Source organism: Ictalurus punctatus, chromosome 12, assembly GCF_001660625.3.
Source record: "Ictalurus punctatus breed USDA103 chromosome 12, Coco_2.0, whole genome shotgun sequence".
Classification (NCBI taxonomy): domain Eukaryota; kingdom Metazoa; phylum Chordata; class Actinopteri; order Siluriformes; family Ictaluridae; genus Ictalurus; species Ictalurus punctatus.
In genome coordinates this window covers 15,480,739-15,498,883 of record NC_030427.2, presented here as the reverse complement: position 1 = coordinate 15,498,883, position 18,145 = coordinate 15,480,739, and the positions used below count along the sequence as shown (strand labels likewise).

Sequence of the window (18,145 nt, the reverse complement as noted above, 5' to 3'; positions counted from 1 at the left end):
ATTAATGGATCTTGTATGGTAGCACTACTTGTATTGTTCTGTGCTTGATATGTCGCTTTGCTTGTATTTTTTTTTCTCATTTGTAAGTCACTTTGGAGAAAATGCGTCTGCTAAGTGAATAAATGTAAATGTAGATTATATGAAAAGTCCACTGTACACCTCCCTGTGTAGGATAAGGTCATGTAATTACGTGATTACAGTGCTTACTGTCATTTGCTACATAACATAGTGTGTAATAATTCCAAAGCCATAAACCTATAAACTCTATAGATAAAACGCTCTGCATGTGAACCGAGACTCAGACCACAAGGTGACACGGTGCTGTCTGAGCGGAGACGAAGGTGAGTTACATTTCAGGAGAAATAAAATATAACCAAAGTGGAAGTATATTAGAGAATAAAATAAGAAGGCTTTTTAATTAACTTAACAGTTATGGTAGAAAAACAAACAAACAAATCTGACAGTCTTAAAACGTATACTATAATATAAAATAATATTTATTGGATAAATTAGAATTTTGCATGACTTAAATAGTTCTGTGTTTACATGCTTATTGAGTTGTATTAATTGTAATGATATCATACCTTTACAATAATCCATGTTTTATTGTACTATAGATGATTATATTTGTTAAATGATAAAAGATATATTCTACAGAATAACCTAAAAAATAATATTGCCATACAATGTGGCTTCTTATTGAATTATTCTGCTTGATTTTTTGCCTTTTATTAGTTCAAATCTGGATTAAATACACAAATGGCTCTTACTGGACAAACCCTCCCACCTGGACAAAATATGGTTAACACGTCCCCACCGCCAATTGTTCGGTTCCTGAAAGCTGAGCCGAAAGCACTCGGGGTAAATCACATTGTGATGATTTCCAAAATATGATATTTTTGAAAAATGCATTTTAGTCATTTAGCAGTAAATATTGACTATTATATTCAATAAAGACAGAGCAGCTTGCTGCTGTTTATTAGAATTGTTGCATTATAATATAATTATATTGTTGTAATAGTGACAGATAAAATATATTGATAAAGAATTTATAATTGATAATGATTGATAATTGGGATATAGAAATCCTCTCTGGAGAGCTAGCATGCAGGAAACACCCACTGTTTAATGTGGTCTGTCTATAAGTTTCATTTCGGCCATAACGAGACAGAAAGTAGTTCCCTTCGTGATAAGCTATTAACGTGACTTTTTATTATCAATCCACAGAACACACAGAGAGACATAGATGTAATGTAATGCAATGCATACAGTAAAGACAGTTCAGTTCAGTTTGCAAATTATATGTTTACCATCAGTATTATTCAAATTATTTTATTTATTTATTATTATTATTTATTTTTTGTAATATTATTTTTGTCTGTTTCTTTTCCCCATCACAGACCGTCCAAATAATGATCGGACTGATAACTTTACTGTTTGGGATTGTGTTGGCGTCTGATTTTTCAGTTGCCCTAGCCTCTGTTTTAACCGGAAATCTTTACTGGGCCTCAATAGTCGTAAGTATACACTGAATAATAGTTTTTTTTTTTTGTTTTTTTTGTTTTTTTGTTTTTTTTAAAAAGATGAAAAAGTTAAGCATGCGAGTTTGAATTCCAACAATGACACAGTCATCCATTGTCGGGAGCCAAGAGAGCAAAATTGGCCATGCTCTTTGGGAGGGAGGGGCATACTCCCTTTCCCCTGTCAATCAGAGTGACATTAGCCAATTGCATGGGACTGTGAGCTCATGTGAGTGGAAGAGTGCAGATAGCGATTTTCTCTGAGTGTGTTACGCTGGCCTGTGACACATCATGAGCAACAGTGCATAAAAATGTGGTTGGCTGAGTTCACATGTCTTGGAGGAAATGTGTGACATCCTTCACCTTCCCTGGTTGGTAGCTGGCATATGATAGGGGAGACCTGGCTGTTGGGTGGAAATTGGAAAGTGAACAAATTGGGGAGAAAAATGGGAGGAAATTTCAAAAAAGAAAAAATCATTTATACATGTATAATAATAATAATAATAATAATAATAATAATAATAATAATAATAATAATTCTTTACATCACTATAGTACATCATCGCTGGCTCTCTGTCTGTTGCAGCAGAAACCAAACTTCATCCTTGTGTGGTACGTAAACCTCATCAGTTCAGTTAAAAATAAATACATTAAATAATAATGAATTCTTTCATATTTATCACACACATTTAGCATCATTATAATGGCATACTGTAAACAGCTTGTATGTTGTGGCATCCCAGACTCACTTGTTTATAGAACCTTTTGGCTGTCGTTTTCTCCATATGATCACCATTTCCTGTCTGTCTTTTCTTTTCTGCTACTTTAGGTAAACTTAACCTTTGTTTCACCCTCACTGTTTGCTAGTTGTTTCCATTAACTTTAGAGTTTATTTTGTATAGTGCCTTCCTCAGACCCAAGGTTATTTTACACAGTATATACACATATATGCATCTGACCATATCCATATACATGGCCTCTATGGCCAGATGGTCAGACAGAGGCCATTAACTTTACTTAGAACAGCCTTTGTTCCAGTAATAAGGATTTCGGTCTTTTCACTGCTTGGTTTTAAAAAGGTAGCAGACATCCAGTGTTCAATATTGCCAATGCAGTTTATTATGGAAGAGGGAGGAAGTGAAGTAGAGGGTTTGGAGCTGAGACAGATCTGGTTGTCATCTGTGTAAAAATGAAATTGTAGACCATGGTAACAAATAATGAGTGGAAGCTTAGAGATAATAAATAAGAGTGGGCCTATAATGGCAGCTTTGGGAACTCCTTGACAGGTGATAACAGTGTGAGATTTGAATTTGCCAATAGAGATGAAATGCCTCTTTGTGTGTAAACCAGGCCAAAGCTGTATCACAAATGCCTAATTTAGACCAAAGGCAACGCAGCCAGATTGGGAAGGTTCATATAGACTATTACTGGATAGAGGAGATTGAAGTTGTGATGCAACACTTTTCTCCAGGAGCATAGATAAAAATGGAAGATTGGAAATAGATCTGCAGTTGCTAAGGACTTCTGGGTCCAAAGAGGGTTTTTTGAGGATGGGAGTAACTGTAGCAGTTTTAAGGGAGATGGGAACAGAACCTGTGACCAGAGAAATGTTTATGATATTAGAAATGGGAGAACTGGAGTAGGAGAGGGCTCAAGAGAGCAAATAGAGGTGCTGGATTTAGTGAAAAGGTCTCTTATGTCTGATGGATCAATTGGGGTGAAACAACATAAAGGACTAAGATGAGGGAGGGGGGTACAGATAAGTTGACTCTCAGATGAGGGATGAGGGGAATGTTGTTCATAAATGTTATCAATTTAATTCTGGAAGAAGGAAAAACATGGCAAAGCGAAACCGATAAGAGTGGAGGAGGGTGGTCGATGTATTTTATTTACAATTTTGAAGAGGCAGTTTGGTTTACCACTGCCTGCATTAGTGACGGAAAACGAGTAGGTCGATTTGGTGGCGTAAAGAACATCTCTGTACTGTTTCATCTGTTCAGTGTATGCTAGGGAGTGAACAGTGAGGCCAGTTTTCTTGTGAAGCCACTCAAGACGTTATCCAGCATGAGAAGAGAGTCCATCTGAGAAGATTGTACATTATTACAATATTACATGAGCAGGAAGAATTGAGAAGTGATGGGACATCAAGTGCATTGGAGAAAGACAGCTGGTTAATGGAGCTGCATTTGTGATAATATATATAACAGTTGCTTCGTTATGTTTGTGTGTAAGGGTTAGAAGGCTGAACTCAAGAAGCATGTGATCAGATATACCTAAAAGAGTCCCACAGAGGTGAGAGATGTCTAAGCCAGTAGTACAAACAGTATCTAAAATATGACCCTTAGTGTGAGTAGGGAAGTCGACACATTGCCTAAGTTCAAAGCAATCAAGGACTGACAAAAATTTAAAAATGTACAAATTCATTTGTAAAGTAAGAGTTTCTCAAGAGCTCAGGCTCAGAAACCAGGAAATAACTGCTACAACATTGTTGTTGTGAAATAATAAAACAATACATAGTATCTACTAGTCAGGTTCCCTACTGATTTTAATTGGGTTGGTGTTGTAATCATATGAGTCATGAATAGTTTGGTCTTCTTGTACCTTTTACTTGGTTTCCTGGATTTTTATTACAGATCCAGCATTGCTCTTTATCTCTGCACAGTCACTGATCCGAATAACGTTCTGACGATGATTACAGGAAAAGCTCAAATAAAACCCGGCATTTCTCCTCAGTCTCATACACATTATATAATCTGATTTCAATGCAAAAAGCATCCTCAATATTATTTATGGGTACAACTTTTTCTACAAAGTCTTACATGTATTGTGCTCTGTTTCGTCTCTCGTGTAGGTGCAGGGCTCGCTGGGAATGAATGTGGTCAGTGCCGTATTTTCAGCAGTAGGCATCGGTGTACTGATAACAGACTTTTTCTTATATCATAACTGCTACACTAGTGAATGTTACAGTTTTCAGGTGAGTTTTACAGGTCTTAATATTTAACTTGGTCTTGTTAAATAATTTGACATTAATTTAAGGTTAGCTTGAAGGGCAGGGTTAGCTGTTTTGCTTTATTCATATAAAATATAATTTAAAAAAAATCTAATGTACTAGTTAGAATCCTTCCTAATTTTACCTATTGTGCTATTGCGAGCAAGTTTGCTATTTAATTACCTAGATTTAGATATTTTACAGTATATGAAATAAATACACTTTGTCCTGCTTTTCTCGTTATGCTCTAATTATTGACACAGCATGTGTTGTATGAATTTCTTAAAAAAAGAGATTTAAGTACTCCTTTTTGACTATGCCCACAATTGATTGTAAAAAAAAAAGCAGCATGAGTCAATAGGTAATATTTCTGTGTAACTCATACACCAGCAACTCACTATGTGCTGCTTATATTGCATTTATTACTCAGAATCTCAATCTCAAACCTCTTTATTTCTTTCAAAAATGTATTAACATTTTTGATCTTGTATCAGGCACGGACTAAAGCGATCAGTGGAGTGCTGCTGGTTTTTGCTGTTCTTCAGTTCATCATCTCCATTTCTATCTCAGTGTTTGCCTGTAAAGCCACCTGCTGCTCTGAAACCATGGTGAGAATCACTGCTCTGTCAAAATAAAGTTCAGCTCTCAATATGAAAGGTATTTTAACAGGATATATGTTAGGAACACTTTACCAAAGCGAAAGTCTAACCCCGTAAGCACTGACCAATGATCATAGATATATCTATGGACAGTTACGCTTTACTAAGATTTTAATAGTGTATCATAAGTATAAACATCTAATCCACCCTGGATTTGACGCCTATCATGTCCCAGACCCTGTATACTCCTTTATTACCCTTTTATTTCCCAGTGTCTTCAAATATCTGTCTTTCCTTTTCTTCCACTTTATCCAAATTTTTATTTCACCTCTCATTTTTTGTAAAATATGCACATTAACCGTAATGCTACATTCATTACCAAGTGGGAATCTGAAAACTTTCCAACAACTATGGGAAATGGGGGAAAATATTTTTAGGATTACACATGCATTAGGATAACTGTCCTTTTTTGAGCTCTTAAAAATCAAAAAGTTTCACTTAGTTAGTTGTAGATGTCCCATAAAACAACAATAACATATTTTATGTTTACTTATGCTCACGCATTTATTAGCATCTAATTAATTCATGGCCAGGATTAGGTTCTTAGTTAAATAGTTAATTTATGCTATTAAATATTGTTATATTATATTAATAATTATAATATATGAGTAATAATTACTTTACCACATTTTCCACACACTATTTAAAATGTATATATATATATATATATATATATATATATATATATATATATATATATATATATATATATAATGTTACACTTGCTTACTAGTCTGATTAAAACACTAAAGATACATAATTTAATCCTGTAAAGCACACTTAACTGCTAAACACATATGACCTCTAGATATAAATGACAGATAACACATTGCACATTATGGGTAACACACCCACAGTATCTCAGATAAATCCACTTATAGATAACACTGATTCATAAACACAAATGTCCTGTAATAAATGCCACATCTCTCTCTCTTTTTGTTTTTTATGTTATAAGGTGCCTTTTGTAACGTATGGGAACCAAACTGTCACTGGCAACCCACAGGTAAGAGAAATATGTATGTCTGTGTGAAAAAACCCCAAAACAAAACAAAACAAAACCCAGACTTTCATTTTTTCTTATGGCTTACAGTTTATGTTTTATGATGATTTTCATATAACAACACCTCGCAAAATGATTTATTCTTCTTATACCACAGCATTTTGCCAACAATTAAATTTTTAAATATGTATTAGAGAACAAATAACCATACTTTTAATCCATCTATAGTTATATTTAATGTTGCTACAAAAATGTTGAATCTTAGCTCCTGTTATCACTTCAACAGTCATTCCCTCAGCCTGTCTTTTTCTCTCAGTTGAAGTTAACAAGACAAAAAAAAACCCCTGCAGCTTGTCATGTTCCCAAAATGCGCAAAGTGTAAACTCCTCTGCCTTAAAGATGCCAGCACAAAAAATAAATAAATAAATAAAATAAAAACAGCTTTAGCTCTGACTAATTGCTGACACAAGACTTCCATGAATGTTAGATATATACATTTCCTTACAGAAAACTCCACTGTATCAACAATTACACAGAATTGTTAAAAACATTTATGTAGAGCATTGCTACTACAGAAATTACAACATATTAGAGTGAGTGCATTAATATACATATGTGGTTTGTAGCTGCACTGCTGTCAGAGCTGCTGTTATAAAAAAATTAATCAACACCCACAGCTCAGTATCATGGATATGACGGAATGAACTCTGGACTACAGTTCCCAGCAGCCACTACACCCCACTGAATCACTGTCACATGACCACCTGCACCTAATTCACACTAATGTTAACGAGCACTCATGTGAATATATAGTCACAGTTTGCACTCCACTTCTTGTCTTGCGTTTGTCTTTCTTTACGGTTGTTTCTGTTGGTGTGTTTGTGGTCTTTATCTTATGTTTATTCTCAGCCTTGGTGTTTTTGCCACAAGTTCCATAGAACTTTACATAGAAAACATAGTTTTGTGCTTCATTTGTATTTTTATTAACCTAATCTGCACTTACATCCATCTTCGCCTCCAATCATGACAATCAATTGGAAATTTTATTCTGAAACAGTCCAAAGATACAATGAGACAGTGGGGTTTAAATAGACAACCTCATCATTTATTAACACAAAACAGGTAAACACTGTAAGATAACATTACAATGACAGGATGGGAGCAGAGAGGTACTTCAAAAATTTTATATCTAACACAAGCCAAATGAGTGCAAGTTTACTGTCAAAAACTGCCTTTGTTTAGCATCTGCTCACAATGCATTATGGGTAACACACATAGTTCCTCAAATAAAGCTGTATATGGGTAACAAATTAGCATATTAACAAAGTTCCTGTGTAATCTTCACATCTCTCTATTTTTAGGTGCCTGTTGCAACCTTTGCCAACCAGGCAGTCAGAGGTAATGCACAGGTGAGTTAAGTGTGTACATCTGTGTGAAGAAAAAAAACAAAACAAAACAAGAGAAATTATATTTTTGCTTTTGTTTTGGCACCACCTGAACTCCATTTATTTATGTGATTGTGTTTTTTTACTCTGTGACATTAAAAGAACAATGAAGCAGAGTTACTTTTACCGCCACAAAGTCGAGTGTCTTCATATAACAGCACCTTCAAAAAGTGTTTAATTCCTCTTATACCACAGCAATTTACCAACAATTATTATCATGATTATTTTTTATTTTATTTTTTTACATTTTATTAAAGAACAATTCATTATACATTTTATCCATCTATAGTTTAAATGTTATTATGTCCATGAAATGAAACATGAAATGTTATGGAATGTCCATGAAACAAATTAACTCCTGTTCCTCACCAACATCTCTTTTTCTCTCCGTTGAAGTTAATAAGACAAAATGAAACAACAACAACAACAAAAATGCAGCTTGTCATGTTACTGAAAAACCACAAATTGTAAACTCCTCTGTAGTGAACATGCTGGAAAGTTACAGCTTTACCCCTGACTGTTACAAAGTGCTGACACAGGGGACTACTTCCAAAAATGTTAGATATACACATTTCCTTACAGAAAACTTCACTGTACAAACCATTCAACACATTTTTAAATTCATTTATGTGGAGCATCCATCATACAATTCCTTGTGAATGAGCTGTTACTACAGAAATGAAAACATATAAAATGAGTGCATTAAAACAAAGCTGTGGTTTGCAGCTTCATTGCTGCCAGGGCTGCTGTTATAGAAAATTAATGAACACCCTCATATCATTTTGTTGTTTCATTTGGCATGACATGACCAATCAGAATTCAACAGTGCAATGATACAAAAGAGTATGTACACAGACAAAATCTAATAAACAAAACACAGTAGGATAACAAAGCTATAACAGGATGGGTATGGAAAAAAAAAAAACAATCAGGGAGTGGGAATTTATGACAAACAAGAAGTATTGAAAACTTGTTTTTCAAGTCAACTGAATCATTAAATTAACTAAGTTGAGCTTTGAATTTCTCTCTTTCCACAGAATTTGGTGTACATCCCACAAGCCCAGGTGAACATGAACAACCCGGTACAACAAAACCACCCGGTGCAACAAAACATCCATGATTGGCCCGGTAGATAACTATTAAGTTATCAAAACAAGCAAAAAAGTTATTTTAATTCGACCACACACTAGTTTCTATACACAATATATCATGTCATAACTAGTGTGATGGTTAAGGTTTGAAATAAATAAAAACATTTACAAATAAACCTCTGATAAAAATGTGTTCAGTTCATATACAGTCAATTTCATAAATATTTGGACAATAGCAAATTATTGTTGTTTTTGCGGTCTGCCACAGTTGAATTAAAATTAAATAAGCCCAAAGTGCAGAATCGTGTAGGGATTACAGCATTTTTATATGTGGTCTGTGTGGTATTATACTTTTTTTTAAGGGAACAAATGGATCTATGTGGTCAAATAAACTCTTTGGTAGATTCGTAACCAGCGAGAACACACTGGTGAGCTCAGGAATACCAAAGGCCTGGAAGGCCACAGAAAACAACTGTGGTGAATGACTGTTAGAGATCTTCAAATCTCAGATTATGTCTTCAGATCTCAGTCAGTCCTTTCAGCCTGATATTTCACTTAACTCTTAGTACTGTGCTATGAGCGAGAAAGTGTGGTTTACCGTAGAGCGTTCAGGCCTGGGGGGTCTAAAATGGACACACACTGACACACTGATGTTTACAGAGACATCCTGTTTATTTTATCTAGAACAGAAGTATTTATACAAATTGATAACAGTATTGCGTAGTAGGCGGGTTTCTGCTTGTGCAGGTGCAGGCAGATTTAGACAAAACACACAGCATACTACGAAAATAAGTCTTTTCAATATATATAAAATACATGTGTCAGCTATAATAAAAATGGCAGATGATCAGCTCATTCAGAAGAGGTAATTAAATGAATACATTCATCATAGGTATTTGATAGCACCGAGACACACAAACAGAAACTATAACCCAGTTTTCCCCATATCTAAGGTGTCTTAATAGCAGTTCATAATATAAGAGAGTACATGATATAAGAGAATTTCCTTTCAATGACAAACTAATTTTTTCCCTGGTGAATAAAAAAACCCCTTCACAACAGTTAGCTAGATCAAAAACACCCTCCAGGAGGTAAATGAATCTGTGTTAAAGTCAACAATAAAAAGAAGACTTCAACAGACTAAATACAGATGGTTTACCACAAGATGTCATCTACTGGTAAGCCTCAAAAACAGAAAGACCAGGTTATAGTATTCTAATCTAAACATCTAAAAAGCCTGTACAGTTTTTAAACAAGATTGTATGGATAGATTAGACAAAGATAAACTTGTACCAGAATGATGGGAAGAGAAGACTATGGAGAAAGGAAGGAACTGCACATGATCTAAACTCTACTACTTCATATTATGGTGTGGATGTGTGCGACTGCCAGTGGAACTGGTTTACTTGTATTTATTGATGATGTGACTGCTGAAAAAAAAGCAGCAGGGTGAATTCTGAAGTGTATAGAGTGATATTATCTGCTCACATTCAGCCAAATGCTTAAAAGGTCATTAGACGGTGCTTCACAGTGCAGATGGACAATGACCTGAAGCATACTTTGAAAGCAACCCAAGACTTCTTTAAGGCAAGAAATGGAATGTTCTACAATGGACAAGTCAATCACCTGACACGAATCCAATTAAACACGAATTTTACTTACTGAAGGCAAATGCCTCGAGGCCAAGCAGGAAGTGAAAACAGCTGTGGTAAAGACTTGGCAGACTGTCATCTGGGAAGAAACCCAGTATCTGCTGATGTCTATGGGTTCAAGACTTCAGGATGTCATTTATTGCAAAGGGTTTGTTATGTCAATGGTCAATAGATCTGGAGATGAAATTGCATAATCACATGGTTTACTATCAATTGCTACATAAAATGGGTGTAATGCTTCTAGATATCATAAATCTGTATGTAAACCTGCCTGCATGTGAACCATTTAACCAGATTTATTAATTAACATGGACACTGCTCAAGTCAGATATGAACAGCCAACAGACCATCACACAGGTCCATTGTTAGACGTTATAGACATAGTGCAGAGATGGAAAGTAACAAAATACATTTACTCGTGTTACTGTAATTGAGTAGTATTTTTGTGTAGTTCTACTTTTTAAAGTAGTTTTTAAAATCCGTCATTTTACTTTTACTCAAGTATGTTTTGTTTGAAGTATTGTACGTCACTACATTTTAAATCACATTCATTACTGAGTAAAACAAAATGTAAATAAAAAATTCAAGGAAAAAATGGCACGATTTGAATGATGGGCAGGAGAACAAACGTGCTTAAATCACAGGAAAGATGGAGATGGACGAGTCAGACACCAGTGGTGCAGTAAACTGTATCTGTGGTGCAGTGGCTCCTCCAAACAGGTAGCACTAAAACGACACATTAACCCTCCTGTCACGATCTCGCCGGCAGATGGCGCTGTGGCGACAGCGTGCACGAGCGGCTTCAGAGCGTGCACGTGCTTGAAGTGCGCATGGTCGCTAAAACTGTGTCAAGTGTTGCCAGCTGTCCGCAATTAAGAGAATGCTGACTGGTTATTTAAACCCCTGGTGTTGCTGCGCACGTTGCGCGGCATTGAAATAAAGTAGAGAACGGAGAAGAAGATGGAATGAATAGTGGTGTCAGGTTGTGATGTTACCATGCACTGGCTGGTTTCTTGTTCCCTAGTGTATGCCTTGTTAAGGGTGTTTATGCCTTGCCATAGTTAAGTGTTTCTGTCCTTGTTTAATGAGTATTCATGCCTAAGTTAAAGGAGTGTTCTTGTTCTAGTTAAATGAGGTGTTCATGTTTGAGTTAATTGAATGTCTCATGTCACGGTCTGGTTCTAAGTTTGGTGCTTCCTGCCGCATTTCTAGTTAAAGGAGAAATGTTTAAGTTAGTTAAATGTGGTCATTTCCACACCAGTTCTTAGTTTGAGTTTTAGGTTTAGGCCTTGTTTCCTGCCTCTGTGTGTGTTGACTTAAGCGGCAAAGACTGTACTCCTGCACTTCCTGTCTTGAGTCCTGTGTTGCAACACCTCCCTAAGTGTTTTAAATGTTGTGTTGACATGTTTTATTTTGCTATTGCACTTTAATTTGTAAAGGTGTTCCTTTAATTAAAAACTTGAGATTTGTATCCCTTGTCCTTTTTGCACTACACTGGGTAGAGAACCCCACCCTTCTGCTGTTAAAGTAACTAAGTAACTTTTACTGAGTACATCTTAAATGAGCTACTTTTTACTTGAGATTTTTAGACCTGTAATTTTACTTGTACTTAAGGAAAATTTCAAAGTAATACTTTTATCACAAACTTGGGGAATGTTTGGGAGCATTTTGATTAAAAATAACATTTAAAAATGACCTAAGGGATAGAAGGCTCGAACTCAAAGAAGCCTGGAAAGTGACACTAAGTCTGGTTTTAACCCCTATCATATCTCAAATGCTACACTTTTTATGTCCCTTTTCTTTCCTAGTTTCCCCTTATGGTCAATACTTCCTGTCTGTTCTTTCATTTCTGCCACTTTGTTTAAGCTTCAGTCTTTGCATGAATTCTTTAGGTTAATTCTAATTGTATATTCCTTGCCAAGTAGGAATATATAGTGGAAGTGTACAAAAACATATGAACAGCTGTGTTCCTGTTTCAGAGGTTGAAGAGGTTCTCAAAAGCTCAAACATCTCTCTCATGAAGACATCTAATTTGGAAAGCAAGAACAAGAAATAGTAAGTAATAGTAAATTATGGAAGTGTCCTTGCTTTGTAAAAGTCGGAGGTAAATCTGTACATTTACCAACATCTTGGAATCAAGACAGAAGTTTTACTACTTTGGTTTCTTGGTAACATGACAAATTGTTTTTGTCTTTGGAAAAAGTATTGCTTGTGATGAAACAACTGTTTACAGCTGAAGAGTTATGGGAATTTTATTTTCACAGCATTGTATGAGGAAAAGAGGAATAAGATGAACAAAACACTGTAGGACATGCTGGCATTAGGGGGAAAAAAAACAACTTCAAGGTGATATGAGGAAGGGCACTGGATGATACAAAAATTATTTTAATTTCTGCCATGCTTCTCTAAATTTTCTCAAAATAAAAAAAACATAATCCATAAGGATATTTTGTCCCCTTTTTAAAATACTCATCCTAGCAGAATAATATCTTACACAAACTTTGCACAGCCTTGGTGAAGAGGACATTTTGGTGGTACACAGTGTACAGTGGCAATACCCATACTGTCTACTAATATTGTGAAAATAGGAGTACACTGTCTGGGAACTGCAAAAAACCTAACTAATCTGAACTAAACTAAATGATAATGTTGATAATGAGTCTTTATTGGTCACATGTACAGTAAAGCACAGTGAAATTGTTTTCTTCGAATACCCCCACCTGTCAGGAAGCTGGGGTCAGAGCACATGGTCAGCCATGATATGGCACCCCTGGAGCAGAGAGGGTTTAGGGTCTTGCTCAAGGGCCCAACAGTGGCAGCTTGGCAGTGCTGGGGGTTGAACCCCTGACCAGTAACCCAGAGCCTTAACTGCTAAGCCACCACTGTCTGGGAATATAGATTAGGGATGTAACCAAATATGAATACATTATTCAGATTTAAGCAGATCATGTGTCCTAAAGAATATGAACACAGACCTGAACAAAGGTGTACTTATTTATTTTTAATTAATTTATTTACTCTTGAGAAAACATGCAAGAAAGCTTCAGCATAGATGTGTATTGGGATCCCACAGGACGAACCAATAAAAAGTTCAATTAGCTTGTAGGGAGGGTTGCCAAGTTTTGGTAACATTTTCATTCCAACTAAACTTAAAATCTGCACAAAGACTAGAAAACTATCCCACAATGTTTGGTCATAGGGCAAAAAAACATTTTTCTTCTTTTTCTTCTATTGTCAACATTATGAATTGTGTGTGTGTGTGTATATATATATATATATATATATATATATATATATATATATATATATATATATATATATATACCTTTTATGAGCCATGCCCTTAAGTAGGGTGAATATTTGGGTATTGACTTAAAGCAGCACCGTGCATATCATTCAGCTAGTGGTGGGGTGGTAGAGAGAGAACATGGGACACTAAAAAACAGACTGAGCGAATGCTGTTCTGAAACAGACTAAGATACAGTTTGGGAGACCTCCACACCCAGGAATTGGACCTGTGACAGCTCCTCTTCCCGACGCTGCAGCATGTGATGATGCAATGTTAAATTACTGTGCAATCCTGTCCTCTGCTCTGCACTCTATCCACAAGCATGTAAAGGCAGCGCTTCAAGCTCCAGCCATGGGTCTGCTGCATGATCTGAAGCCCAGAGAGTGGATCGTGATCAAGGACTTCCGCAGAACCAGGTGGAACAAGCAACGGTGGTCGGGCCATTCTAGATCCTTTCCGTCACTCCCTCCATGGTAAAGGTCAGCCAGAGAGCAACGTGGATGCATGCCAGCCACTGCAGGAGCGTGCCAGAGCCGAGGAATGAGCTGGAGGAGACGGGACTGCAATAGGAGAACTAGACCGTAATTCTCTGTCAAGAGGCCTCTAGGAGGACCGACACTCACGACTGATGATCTGCATATACACACCCTCACACATGACACACTACACCCTGACACATCAACACACCAATCCCACGTGACTCCACGATAGACGGTCTTAAGTGGTATCTAGTAGCCTGCGAAATCACGGACATGTAGTTTTTGGATTAAATGAAGACGACACGGACACTGTACTCTTAGGAGGACTGGACTTCATTAATGAGTACTATATAGCCACGTGACCAGGACAGAGGTTAGACGACATGACTTTGCTACCTCACCTCTTACGCCCCAAAGTTCCCTGACCACAGAGTACTTTTGCAGAGTAGACACAAATCATTAGATGTCGACCTGCACATCCACTCATACATACAAACCTATTCCTAATCATGCACCCTTCTCCTGGTATAGGTGGTATATATATATATATATATATATATATATATATATATATATATATATATATATATATATACAGACTTACTAAAGCATTTTAACCATTTCTCAAGATTCATGTGCTAATGAAAACATCCTCACTGGGCATATATTGTGAACTGGAATGTGTTTACCAGCGCAAAGCTTGCTGCATTTCTCTACTGGTTATCCATGAACTAATTATTTAATTCATGTAAAATATTTAGCAAAACTTGTACATTCATTGCGCATGTTTTTCATCACTACTGAATGATTTTCATTGCTATTAAAAAGAAACATCATTCAGGCATTCACCCCATTTTGTCCCACATCAGTGCTGTAAGTGTGTCCCAGATGAATAATAGATTCTGATCACATGTTCAGCGAACGTTTCTGAACTTTCTGGACTCTAACAAAAGTAGTGAATCTTTCCAGAAAGTGGTGGTCTGAAAGGGTGTCTGGCTCTGGAATGGAATAAAGGTACAGCTTGTTCTGCAAATTGTTGTTGTGAAATAATTTGTGAAAGAAAATGTCTTCTTCTTCCAGCAGCTCCATTTTTTTTATGTTTTCTATTGTTTCTAGGGAATAGTGGTAGGGTTAATATATTTTTAGCCAGTTTAAATCTAAATATGAAAACAGTTCATTTGATCGAAGCACTAAACAAACACAGACAATGGTATGCTGTTATTGCTCCATTAAAAGATTTGATATGTAATGACCAAAATCCCATGATGACGCCATGAGCTCAGTGAGTTAGCGGAAGTAAAAACTGCAACATACAATAACGATTTTTGAGAAACAGGATATTTATCAACACTTTGTGTACTACTGCAATTTTCACCTCCTCTATATAAACATGTAGGTTTTAAAGGTTCTTAATTTTACACACTGTGTACTGTATATATAATATAGGATCAAGGTCAATCAATGTGTACTTCTGGCCAAATTACCATATTCACTAGCAACAGTCTCCAGTCAAGTTTCTGAATGATTCACCTGTGTGCTTAAGTCAGAGCGTTATCAGGGTATATGAGTAATTTTTTCACCACAAGTGAGCTGTGTGTGCAAATTACAGAATCCAACATTATATTATTTGATATGTCAGTTGGCTAGAAAATATATTTATTTTATACAACATAGAATTGTTCTGTATTAACTTTGTCGGCACTAATTTGTCATGCTTTTCAATTAACCCCACTCATAGCATATGAACGGACGTTGCTAGAAACAAAGTTCAATTGTCCATTTGTAGCAGAGACAATAGTATAAAAACATGATTATTCTATCATAAATATTTGTTGAATTATTTTGTGTTTGGTTGTTGTTCCCTTCCCATACCAAAAACAAAAAAAAACAATGATAATGACAATAATAATAAGTTTTATATACATATACCAAATTTGGTAGGCATGCAGGTCTTCTTAAGACAAACAATTTTAACAATCATATCCATTAACTCTGCCAAACAGGAAATCAGCCATTTTTGATTTTGTGCATTTTGACAGGTATCAAACATTTATAATCCTGTATAATCCTAAACATGTATAATCCTCTTAGGGAATTCATCAGATTCAAACCAAATTTGGTCAGCATGATGAGAAGAGGTCCACAATGACAACTAGACAAAAACAAAACAAAACAAAAACAGCTTTAGCTCTGACAAATTGCTGAAACAAGACTTCTTCCATAATTTTTAGATATACACATTTCCTTACAAAAAACTCTGTATCACTGTATCAATCGTTCAATCACATATTTTTAAAATACATTTATGTGGAGTGTTCACCAAAAAAGTCCATGTGACTGAGTGGCTTCTACAGAAATAACAACATATTAGAATGAGTGCATTAATATAAAGCGGTGGTTTGCAGCTGCACTGATCTCAAAAATTAATAAAAAATTAATCAACACCCACTGTTCAGTTGGAACTTTCATTTTGAAACAGTCCAAAGATACAATGAGACAGTGGGGTTTAAATAGACAACCTCATCATTGTTTAACACAAAACAGTTAAAATCAGTAGCATAACAAAGCAATGACAGGATGGGAGCAGAGAGGTACTTCAAAGCTTTTATATCTAAACAAGCCAAATGAGTGCAAGCTTACTGTCATCGTTTGTAAGTCACTTTGGAAAAAAGCGTCTGTTAACTGAATAAATGTAAATGTCAAAAACTGCCTTTGTTTAGCATTTGCCCACAGTGCAATATGGGTAACACTCATAGTTCCTCAAATAAAGCTATATATGGGTAACAAATTACCACATAAACGAAGTTCCTATGTAATCTTCACATCTCTCTATTTTTTAAGCAACGTTTGCAACGTTTGCCAACCAGGCAGTCAGAGGACAAAAGAAATATGCTTTCATAATGCTGCGGCACACAGAGCTGCATTTCTCTCCCGGTTATCCAGAAATTAATTATTTAAACCAAATCAAAACTTGTACGTTTATTGTGCATGTTTTTCATGGTTTTCAAAATGATTTTCCATTGTTATTTAAAGAAAATCATTCAGGCATTATAATGAAGTGCAGCAGGACCCCATTTTGATCCACAGCAGCGCTGTAAGTGCCAGCTTTATAATAGATTCTGATTACGTGTTCAGCTAACTTTTCTGATCTTTCTGAACAAAGTGAATCTTTCCAGAAAGTTCCACAGGGTGTCTGGCTCTGGAATGGAATAAAGTTACAGAATGTTCAGCAAATTGTTGGTGAGAAATAATTTGTGAAAGAAAATGTCTTCTTCTTCCAGCAGCTCCATTTTTTAATGTTTTCTATTGTTTCTAGGGAATAGTGGTAGGGTTAATATATTTTTAGCCAGTTTAAATCTAAATATGAAAACAGTTGATTTGATCGAAGCACTAAACAAACACAGACAATGGTATGCTGTTATTGCTCCATTAAAGGATTTGATATGTAATGACCAAAATCCCATGATGACGCCATGAGCTCTGAGTTAGCGGAAGTAAAAACTGCAACATACAATAACGATTTTTGAGAAACAGGACATTTATCAACACTTTGTGTACTACTGCAATTTTCACCTCCTCTATATAAACATGTAGGTTTTAAAGGTTCTTAATTTTACACACTGTGTACTGTATATATAATATAGGATCAAGGTCAATCAATGTGTACTTCTGGCCAAATTACCATATTCACTAGCAACAGTCTCCAGTCAAGTTTCTGAATGATTCACCTGTGTGCTTAAGTCAGAGCGTTATCAGGGTATATGAGTAATTTTTTCACCACAAGTGAGCTGTGTGTGCAAATTACAGAATCCAACATTATATTATTTGATATGTCAGTTGGCTAGAAAATATATTTATTTTATACAACATAGAATTGTTCTGTATTAACTTTGTCGGCACTAATTTGTCATGCTTTTCAATTAACCCCACTCATAGCATATGAACGGACGTTGCTAGAAACAAAGTTCAATTGTCCATTTGTAGCAGAGACAATAGTATAAAAACATGATTATTCTAT

General features: G+C 35.7%; 1 protein-coding gene across 1 annotated transcript; it reads left to right on the top strand.

Annotated features, from left to right (window-relative positions):
- The first annotated feature begins 241 nt into the window (after positions 1-241).
- LOC108272383 (membrane-spanning 4-domains subfamily A member 4A) lies at positions 242-8,883 on the top strand. Its single transcript, XM_017480772.2, has 9 exons — positions 242-341; positions 736-861; positions 1,401-1,517; positions 2,076-2,132; positions 4,372-4,494; positions 5,004-5,117; positions 6,127-6,174; positions 7,533-7,580; positions 8,654-8,883. The coding sequence occupies exons 2-9, from the start codon at positions 760-762 to the stop codon at positions 8,750-8,752; spliced, it is 708 nt and encodes a 235-aa protein (XP_017336261.1). The 5' UTR covers positions 242-341; positions 736-759; the 3' UTR covers positions 8,753-8,883.
- The last annotated feature ends 9,262 nt before the right edge of the window (positions 8,884-18,145 follow it).